Raw genomic sequence first — 10626 nt, 5'->3', positions numbered from 1 at the left:
GTGCGTTTTACTTTGAAGGCGACTCGCTGGCCGTTGCCCGTCGCTTTGCCGTTTGCTGCTTCGCCGAGTCGCGCTTAAGTGACGCGGCTGCGCCCAGAAGAGAAAAACAACGCGCAGCGCAGCGGAACATGGCAGCGCTGCTCCGAGGCCTCCGTGCTGGAAGGGCACTCCGGGGGCTGGCCAGAGGTGAGGCTGGACCGGCTGGTCCTCGTCGTGTCGGCTTAATAAATACTGCTGGGGAAGTGATTCGTGTGCATTAATAGATCTCTCAGTTGTGCGTTGCTTAAAACGAGTCAGCCGTCCGCCCCAAAGTCACTTGTGACGCGCGGCGGGCACGAAGGGCAGCAGTCTGTCGGCTGTGGCTTTGGAAGTAGAACATCTGGAGGATTGTGTGGGGGCCTGAATATTGAAGACAAATGCGCTGCTGCTGAGTGAAATCTGCAAGCCGCCAAAATCTGCTTCCCATAAACAAAACAAATCTTTTTCGAAAGTTGTCGCTGGCACTGAGATACATTGTGAAATAATACTAATAATAATATGCTCCAATTCATCCTGGTGCATTTATAGGGTTCGATAGGCAATACTTGAAGGGTGTAAGTGTTGCAGGCATGATGGATTCTTTTTGCTCCAGCAAGAGAAAAGCTGATGATTACAGAGGAGATTGACTCAAAAGTGCAACTATTTCCCAAGTCCCAATGTTACTTGAAAGAAAGAGCAAAGTTGCAATATTTGGCCATGAATGTAGCATATGAATGGGACATATTCATCTCCCAACTCCCAAATCCTCTGGAGCTGATGACTACATCTCCACCCACAGCGGTCGCTGCACCAACGGCACCGAACCCGCAGAGCGGCAGCCTGAGCCGAGGCTTCCACCGCGCGGCGCTGAGGCTTCAGGATGAATCTAAATCTGACAAACCGCCTTCCTCCTCCTCCTCGTCCTCCACCACCTACCACGAGCACGGCCACCGCGCCGATGAGGACCCAGCGGGGGCCCCGCGGGACGCCGCCGGGGAGGCCTCCAGGCCAAACACCAGGTCGGTCCGCTGACAACATCGACAACGTGGAATTGGAAATGAAAATGTTCTGTTGCGTCGGTAGACGTAAGATTGCGGCGTGCAGGTTTTGATTCATTTTATTGTAGTACATAAAACGCATATAATCATAAATATTGTTGCATGAGTAACTTATAGAAAATATGTCCGGGCTGATTTAAGAATGAGGAGACTCGCACAACTTAAAAATATATTTAAAGGTTTTTCATTTTTATGTCTGCTTTGCAGACACTTTCTTGAAATAGGATGGAAATATTTTGGCTTTTCTATACAGGAAGATATCTCAAAATTAGCTGAGAACCCCCTTTTTTTTATTCCCTACATCTCACTAGGAATTCGCTTCTTAGCCGTCTTATTTATAGTGTTACAAAATACCTAATCAGACTTTTTTTTTTTCACTAAAAAGGATGTTATTTAAAATGTTGTGTCCAAGCTGGTGCAATCATAACGTGATATTGTTCAAGAGTTCACTGTTGCGTCTCCGTGAAGCTACCAGGACCAGGCCGGGGACCAGGGGGAGGAATACGAAACCGAGGAGCAGCTTCAGGCCCGAGTCCTGACCGCCGCGCTGGAGTTCGTGCCGCTGCACGGCTGGTCTCTGGACGCCGTGGCCGCCGCCGCTGAGGTGAGCTCGCGGCGCTGGCTCACACGTAGGGACGCTGCAGGGATTTTATCGGACCCCCGAAGACGAGGCAGTGCGAGTGACACGCGTGCACAACTTAAATAATACCAGTCCTCCCAGTTATATATATATATATATATATATATATATATATATATATATAGCAACTGGTGGCTGCAGCATACGGCACATGACGCAACCCAGAAGGCATTCATCATGTTATTTTATTCAAGCTTTGAAGGGGACAAAAGTCAAGTAACTGGTGTCATTTTTCATTTATTAATAATCATGTTGGCAACTATTTATCATTAATAAAAGATTATTCTTTTTATTTGGGATCCAATCAAAGAGGATGAAGGTTCCTTCTCATAAAACAGACGGATGTCTTGATAATAGAAATTCAATTTGTACCATGGATGTTTCGATTTGATATTAATTTAATATACAGAAATAAGCGTTTTGAGTTTTCCCACTGACCAGAAACACAGATTATAACCGTATAAAAGAAAATGCAGAAAATCACATCACATAAAAAGTACACATCGATTTGCACAATCGGCAGCGGATGAAATGCGTATTTCCTCCCACTGTAACTATTTGGTTGTGTCTGTGTGTGTGTGTGTCAAGACGCTGGGCCTGTCCTCCGCCTCCACCGGAATGTTCCACAACGGAGCTGGAGACCTGGTCCTCCACTTTGTCGCCCAGTGCAACGCTCAGCTGACGGAGACGCTGGCCGAGCAACACAACCGGGTCCAGCTGGGCCAAGCCGAGTCAGTACACGGACGGTGGCGGAGAACTATTGCGTTCACTGTGAAGCCTTTGGCTAAGACTGCTGTGTTACAGGCCGAAGAAGACCGCTGACTTTCTGAGAGATGCTGTAGAGACCAGACTGAGGATGCACATCCCATACATTGAATCCTGGCCACAGGTAGACAACGTGTGTGTAATATATATATATATATATATATATATATATTTCCTTTTTGACTTTGCTCCCATGTTCTCAGGCAATGAGCATCCTGCTGCTCCCTCACAACATCCCAGAGAGCCTGAAGCACCTCTCCACCCTGGTGGACGACATGTGGTACTACGCCGGGGACCGCTCCACGGACGTGAGTGGATCCCGTCGACGCGCGTCTCCTTTTCGTAGTTCATCCGGTGTGTTTGTGTAATGTGATAAGCGTGTCACGGAGGCCGCGTTGAGGCCTTTCTCAGAAACCGCACGTGGGACCTTTTCTGTTGCAGATGAACTGGTACACCAAGCGGGCGGCGCTGACGGGCATCTACAACACCACCGAGCTGGTGATGCTGCAGGACTCCTCGCCGGACTTCCTGGACACCTGGAACTTCCTGGACAACCGCATTCAGGACGTCGTCAAGATGGGCGCCGCCGCCAAGCAGGTGGCCGGTTAAATAGCATAAAGCGGCATAAAGCAAGAAATCCGTCGTATGTTCCTCAGCCATAAGTCACTTTCACTTTATTCTGTAGGCGCAGGCGACCGGTGAAACAGTGGTGCAGGGGCTGATGGGAGCTGCTGTTACAGTAAGTGTTTGCCTCCTGCTCATCCGTCATATCAGAACCCCTACGGCTGAATTAGCACAAGAGTCTCCTCCCCATTGTGGATGTACGCACACAGTATAGTCTACGCTCTTATTTTGATATTTCCCTTTTAGCAGTTAAATCACACATTCAAAGTTATACATTTGGTGCATTTTGATGCAGAGGGTTGACTGTTTGGATGGTTTGAACAGTACATGAAGCCAATTTAAATGTATGGATAGAAACATAGCGGATGTTTGTCTTGTGTTTTGCAGCTGAAAAACCTCACAGGACTGAACCAGAGACGATGATGGAAAACAACGCTCCCTCGCGCTGATCACTACCGCCTGGCCAAAGCGCAACTTTCTTTTTTCTCCTATTTTGGATAACCTGATAGCATTGGGTTATGGATTGTGTTGAGCAAGAGGAAGCTATTTTTTCATAGTGAGAAGACTCATGTCTTGTCTTACTGTCCTAAGATTTCTGTTTTTTTCCCCTTTGGACATAGTGATGTCATTTCTTTTGTTGGATCAAAACACAATAAAGTCAAAATTATAAAACGCGTTGTTACTAGGATGTTCTATATTTCTCTACACACATATAAAATACCAATTAAATTGTCCCCATAGCTAACGGACACTCCAGAAAAAGAACTGCGCGCTTTTACTTTGAAAAATATCTTCCAGCCTAATGTGACCCGGATACTAAATAAGGACCCGCCTCAATTTATCATTGTGACCAATCAGCATTCGTATTTACATCTCCTGGCCAATCGGCGTGTAGCGAAAATTGTTCCGGAAAGGCCTTCAACTGAAAGCAGCGGTATCCCATTTATGAACGATTTCATCACGTTAATCGGTTAATTTCCCTCCGATAATGCCGTATGCGAACCAGCCGACGGTGAAAATAACGGAATTGACTGACGAGAATGTCAAATTCGTCATTGAGAACACCGACCTGGCGTAAGTAGTCACTCATTTGTCCGCTCGAGAGAGCGTGTGCCGAGCAGAGCAGCCATTGCTCCCCCTCCTCCTCAGAGCCAACGCTGCGTGTCCACAGCTGCTTAACACGCAGAGGGTTTTAATACTAAATACCTTACAGTATTTTTAGTATTAAAACACAGGGGGAGCTGACATTCTCTGGGTTACGCTGTTTCTTAAATTAAACGCGCCCTTTTGTTTTTTTTTTCGGCAGTCGTGCACGTCCCAGTCAACCTAACATGATGGATCCCGTGTCCTTTTTACTACTTCACGTCTGTCAAACGTTCCTCTTTTCTCCCCGTTCAGGGTCGCGAACTCCATCCGCCGCGTGTTCATGTCAGAAGTCGCCACCATAGGTGAAGTGAACTGTCCTCTCGGCGGTTTCCTCTGCGCCCAAACATGTGTGTGAATCGTTGTCCGCACTGAGACGCAACGTGTGTGTGTGTTTTTTTTTTTGTTCCCCCCTTTTGCAGCGATCGACTGGATCCAGATCGACGCGAACTCTTCGGTGCTGCACGACGAGTTCATCGCGCACCGAGTCGGTGTGTACCGGAGGATGCTGCTGCTGGGCCGGAGTCATTGTGCACGCATCGCTGTCGTGTTTCCACTGTGCTGTTAAAAGAAGCCGTCCGATGTGTGTTTTTTTTCTCTCTGTCGTCAGGCCTCATACCTCTCACGAGTGACGACATCGTGGACAAAATGCAGTATTCCAGGGTGCGTGTGCTGAATTTGGGAATCGACCCGAACTAAAAGTGGTTTGTGTCAGCGACCCTTGAATGCATCACCGGTATTTGGAGCCCACCGCTTTAAGACGTTGCGGTTGGAGGCCAGCAATCCCTGCATAAAGGGAGCCCGGACCTCGCCATCACACCGGGATGAGGGTAGCGCGCTCCTGCAACATCTGTTCACAAACCCCCCCCCCCTCCTCCGCTCCCGCCCTGCAGGACTGCACCTGTGACGATTTCTGCCCGGAGTGCTCTGTGGAGTTGACGCTGGACGTCCGGTGTACCGAGGACCAGACGCGCCACGTCACCTCGCGCGACCTTCTGTCCAACAACCCGAGAGTGATCCCGGTGAGTCCTCTCGACCCGACCGCCCGAGAGGGTGAGCGGAGGAGCGAGCTGACCGCGTTTGTCTTTGGGCTTCCCAGGTGACGTCCAGGAGTCGGGACAGTGACCCCAACGACTACGTCGAACAGGACGGTGAGCTGATCGGGCTCATTTTCAAGTCCGGTCTGAATGCCGAACTTCTCTAAATGGGAGTTTGGATGAACTTAGAAGAAGAGCAATCTCTTCTTCTAAGATTCTACTCAAACTAACTTCAGTGGGAACGTTATTGACGAGACCACACGGCCTGTGGTTTTCACACGTGCCTTCTTACACGTAGTCTCATCCGCTCTCTGCTGAACATTCTGGCATTAACTGAGCACCATTAGCCGCAATTTTCAAACGTTGACCCCCCCCCCCCCCCCCTTCTGTCCTCGTCCTCCTTGCGTCCTTTACCAAAACCCCGTAGACATCATACTGGTGAAGCTTCGTAAGGGCCAGGAGCTGCGGCTCAGGGCGTACGCCAAGAAGGGCTTCGGCAAGGAGCACGCCAAGTGGAACCCCACGGCGGGGGTGTCCTTCGAGTACGACCCGGACAACGCGCTGAGGCACACGGTCTTCCCGCGGCCCGAGGAGTGGTACGTTCTCGCTTCAATCGGGCCGGCGGCGTTGGCGGGTTTTTTTTTGTTGGAGCGATGAAGTGACATCTCTGGTTTCCAGGCCAAAGAGCGAATATTCCGAGATCGAGGAGGATGAGGTCCAGGCTCCCTACGACCCCAACGGGAAGCCGGAAAGGTGATATCTTACTTTCATTCTTCATTGTTTTGCGAGAGCAACGCGCCTCGAGCTTCGAGCGGCCCAACAGCTCTGCCGCGGCGTTTCCCCGCCTAGGTTCTATTACAACGTGGAGTCGTGCGGCTCGCTGCGACCGGAGACCATCGTCATGTCGGCGCTGGCCGTCCTCAAGAAGAAGCTGAGCGACCTGCAGACGCAGCTGAGCCACGAGATCCAGAGCGACGTGCTCACCATCAACTGAGGGCCACGGAGCCGGACCCGAGCACCACTCGGGGTTGTTAGTAGTGAACTTTATGCTTTTGTAATGATATTCTTCCTACGGCCTAACTTTTTTTTTTTTAATAAATTTGTCCTGAGGAACTTTTAATGGGTCATTTGTCTTTATTGCTATTTCTGCGTTTGTTTTTGGTGCAAATGCTCAAACATAAAAGGGCTCTGCATAAGTACATCAATAAAGTATTCATTAATCTAGATGTTCACTTTGTAGAGAAGAAGAACCTCCCAGATTTATCAATCTCGTGATCACGCACAAACTTTTCAAAGTAAAAGCCCTCATTCTGCTCTCGTCCTACACCTAAAGCCACCAGGTTCGTATCGCTCAGCCGTCGTGAGAGACATTATTACGCTGTGACATTCTCCCATTGCATGGGAGAGAAAGCCGAACTCCAGAGGCTCACATCACTCCAGTGAAGAGGAGGATTAGCTCTGGATTTTGGGTGAACTGTCCCTTTAAGAAAACCACATGAGACGTAAATTCAATGAACCCATAATAAATATTATTTAGGATTAGCAGACTCTGACGTGATTAGAATACAGTTAGCTAACACACATGTATGATTAGTGATTAAAAAAAAGACTGTCTCCTCCATTTGCTCCTCTTCCTCGGCCGAAGAAGACGGCGACGTCCTCGATGGCGGTCTCCCCCCCCACCCTGCCGCCGACCCGCCTGGTGAAGCAGAACATCCCTGTGCTACAAAGGACTCAAGGACTACAAAGAGATGCGAGATGGCTACAAAGAGACAAGAAATGACTACAAAGAGACGTGAAATGACTACAAAGACACGCGAGATGGCTACAAAGAGACGTGAAATCACTACAAAGAGACATGAGATGACAACAGTGTTCGCGTTGGGTATCGTGGTGTCGTGATGAGTCGTTTAGAAGAAGCACCTTATAGATGGAGTTTAGTTTGATGCTTTTGTTTCATCATCGCTGGGGGGGGTTTGTTCTGTTGACCACCAGGTGGAGCGTTCTTCTCCCTCTGGTCCTACACTGGGGATGAAGCTGTATTCATACCAGGAAACCAATCGCTGGTACCGACAGGCCCAGTCAGCTCTTGCAGGGACCTTTTTCATCCCCTGAAAAAACAGGAAATAAAAGAAAAATGATTAATTGCCATTTCGTGTCAGGATGAAAACATTCATTGTTCATATGAGAACATCGTACATGGTTACATGCTGCAAAAGTCTCTTTTATTGCTGTCGGGATTAAGAGAATTAAAAAAAAAAAGTCTTTCCAAGTCCATCTTTAAAAAGACAAATGATTTAGCAGGAGGACAAAGATGTATTTAGTAAAATGTGGCACAATGTGCTCGTTGCCATATCCCCATGACAACTAGGTATATTTATATGTATATGTATCAGTATACATCGCTCTATGTATACATATATCAGTATACATTGTGTGTGTATATTACTGCTCGGAATGTTTGTTTTCTTGTTAATATTATTAAGGTTCTTGTTATTAAGGTGCATATTTCACTGTGTGTATCTATATGTGTATATATACACACACGTGGGTGATAGTAAGCGCATACATTGGACATAAATGTACAGTTAAATGAATATTATATTGATTTAGTATTTTTTAATCAGGATTTTCTTTATCTTCCATAATTTACAAATTGTTTATATTTCTCAACTCATTTTGGGGAAATATTACAAAATGGTTTTGTCACTTTAAATAAACTATTACAGAAGCACTACCACCTCGTTGTGGGACTTCTCAGAAGTATACAGATATATGGAAGGTCTCATGTTTTTAAAACCCTCAGCTCGCTAATTCTGCTTCTATCATCTCCCAAGATGCATCTGTTTTTGTTTCCCTGAACCGAAAATCGCTGAGTTAATAGGAATGAATTTGTTCCTCTGGCACGTTTCTTCTGGCTCCTCCCCTTCGTCCTGAGCCACTCCTACCTGACCTTCTGCTCTGGTCACTTTCTGGGAGAACTGGAACGCTCCCTTTCAGAAATGGCGTCACAGGTTGCGGTCTTGACGCTTGGAGGACACGAACACCAAATCAATCGTGTCATTGTGTCTTCATCAATGTGTCTTTTATGAAGACGTGTGTACACTCGGCTGGTGGAGAACAATGTGCCCCCCACCACCAGCAGAGCTACTGGTCTTCCTGCTGTCAGCAAGACAAGGCAAGTTTATTTGTATAGCGCTTTTCATACACGAGGCAGACTCAAAGTGCTTCACATCATAACATTTCATACAATAAAGTGAAATAAAATGCAGGAATTAAAAGACAATTAAAAACAGCAAATGAAATTATAAATTGAAATCTTATTTAAATTGTTTAATTAAAGGCAGAGGTTAAAAGTGCAATGTAGGTCAAATTTATCAGAAGGCGAAGCTGAACATAAAAGTTTTCATTCTTGTTTTAAACGTGGTCAGAGTTTAAGTCTTAAATCTTCAGGAAGTTCATTCCAGCTGTTTGTTGCGTAGTAACTAAATGATGCTTTGCCATGATGTGTATTTACTCTGGGAATCACTAACAGATGGTGTCAGAAGATGTAGTGGAAGCATATCAGTGATATACTTTGGCCCTAAACCATGTAGTGATTTATATGTGAGCAGTAGGATTTTGAAATGAATTCTCTGACATACTGGGAGCCAATGTAAGGATTTAAGAATTGGTGTAATGTGCTCACATTTTTTGGTCTTTGTTAGAACTCTAGCAGCAGCGTTCTGAACAAGCTGGAGCTGCCTGACAGTTTTATTTTGGAAGACCTGCAAGGAGACCATTACAATAGTCTAGTCTACTGGTTATAAAGGCATGTACAAGTGTTTCTAAGTCTTGAGCTGACATGAGCCCTCTAAGTCGTGCTACATTTTTCAGGTGGTAGTAGGCCGATTGTGTTACTGATTTGTTACAGCGGGTCTGTTTGCGGTACATTGCGGTATCTTAATGAATATTTTAATGAATAAAGTATAAAGGTTTCCCCATTCAAACAGCCCCGTTAGCCGCTGTTGCTCGCATAACACAACTTTTTTTGACGTCAGCGCGTTCATTCGTTTCCACTCCATCCCTCGTTTGCTGGTATGCGAGCACGTCAAGCGGAAGGCCGCGAGCTATTTGCACACGGCCTGAATCTCACGATGTGAAAGGAAACGGCCGTTTTACGCCAAACAGACAATGCGTTCATTTGTTTTGTTCTCCCTCCCGCCCAGAGTCTGGTGGCTCTGCCCCTGCATAGCTGTCGCCTGCGGAGCTTCCTCGTGATGCTGTTGGAGGTGAGGACGTCACCGCATGAGTCATCCGGCTGTTTCTAATTATTACTAATATTTGTATGACGCTTTTGCAGAGGCTGGTATACGTTCACAAACGTACGTGTAGCGTGCTGGAGAAGAGCTCCGACTTGTAACACGTGCTGCTGCCGTACACTGCTGAGAAAATGTAAAAATGTTAAAGCAATAAAGTGTTTATCCCCCTAAACTTGTTCGCTTGAGGCTTGTTGAACGTGGCCGTTAAACTGGAGCAGCGGAGAGAAGGTTTTCCGCTTACACTGGTGACCGGGCAAGTTCACGGGTAAGCTTCATGGAAACAATCCAAGCAGGAAATGTGTGTCATGGCTCAGTGAGTCCAAGGGTTGACCGAACCAGGAGCTCTAAGCTCCCTGTCGGAATCAAGAGATTGTCTGAACCGCAACCCTCAAAAATACCTGGACCCTGGTTCCATGAGTAACGACCGCATGATCCAAAACATCCCCTTACAGTAGCTCAAAGCCCACCTCATCTTCAACAATACCAGATGTTTCATGTTGGTAGCACAGAAATGTCCGTCCTCAAAGTCTCCAACGACGTCCTCCCCTCCTCAGAATGATCGTCGTCAGCCCCTTTGGACGCCCCTAAACCACCACTATTACTATCCGTCCATCACAGCTCCACCAATGGCTCGCTGAAATTATATATCAAAAAAATATAAGCTTCCTCAAAATGAGTTGGTCTCTCGTTTGAATGTCACAATGAATCAAATCACCGGCACTTCTGATTTGCACGTTTAAAAAAAAAAGAAGCTCATTGTTCTTTTCTGCTTTTCTTTGTGTCACATCATCCAAAGTCATAAACCAACTCCTCTTGTCTGTTCGCCCCGTTCCTACTCACGCTTTGTCCTCCAGAACCTTCCTTTGCTCTTGTTACAAACATGATGTAACGGTACTATTTACAGTATATTTTTTACAACTATTAACATTATTATCGTTATTAATATAGGACTGCTATTATGAGAGATATATATATATATTATTATTATTAATAATATTATTATTATTAATATATTATATTAGTATATAATACTATAAATA

The 10626-nt window shown here is 46.3% G+C and overlaps 2 protein-coding genes across 2 annotated transcripts; both read left to right on the top strand.

The window, feature by feature from the left end:
• Positions 1–100: 100 nt before the first annotated feature.
• LOC144383681 (ubiquinone biosynthesis protein COQ9-B, mitochondrial-like) lies at positions 101–3777 on the top strand. Its single transcript, XM_078082214.1, has 9 exons — positions 101–186; positions 818–1037; positions 1545–1680; positions 2305–2447; positions 2521–2605; positions 2685–2789; positions 2923–3078; positions 3167–3220; positions 3493–3777. The coding sequence occupies exons 1-9, from the start codon at positions 129–131 to the stop codon at positions 3526–3528; spliced, it is 993 nt and encodes a 330-aa protein (XP_077938340.1). The 5' UTR covers positions 101–128; the 3' UTR covers positions 3529–3777.
• Positions 3778–3958: 181 nt separating this feature from the next.
• On the top strand, positions 3959–6402 carry LOC120809268 (DNA-directed RNA polymerase II subunit RPB3). The gene is made up of 9 exons (XM_040162949.2): positions 3959–4179; positions 4504–4553; positions 4671–4739; positions 4859–4911; positions 5142–5270; positions 5348–5399; positions 5713–5881; positions 5964–6038; positions 6135–6402. Exons 1-9 carry the CDS (start codon positions 4094–4096, stop codon positions 6277–6279), a joined length of 828 nt encoding a protein of 275 aa, XP_040018883.1. The 5' UTR covers positions 3959–4093; the 3' UTR covers positions 6280–6402.
• Positions 6403–10626: the final 4224 nt, after the last annotated feature.

The sequence above is a fragment of the Gasterosteus aculeatus genome, chromosome X (genome assembly GCF_964276395.1).
Source record: "Gasterosteus aculeatus chromosome X, fGasAcu3.hap1.1, whole genome shotgun sequence".
Taxonomy (NCBI): domain Eukaryota; kingdom Metazoa; phylum Chordata; class Actinopteri; order Perciformes; family Gasterosteidae; genus Gasterosteus; species Gasterosteus aculeatus.
The sequence above is the reverse complement of the archived record's forward strand: the minus strand, read 5'-3'. Positions and strand labels throughout refer to the sequence as shown.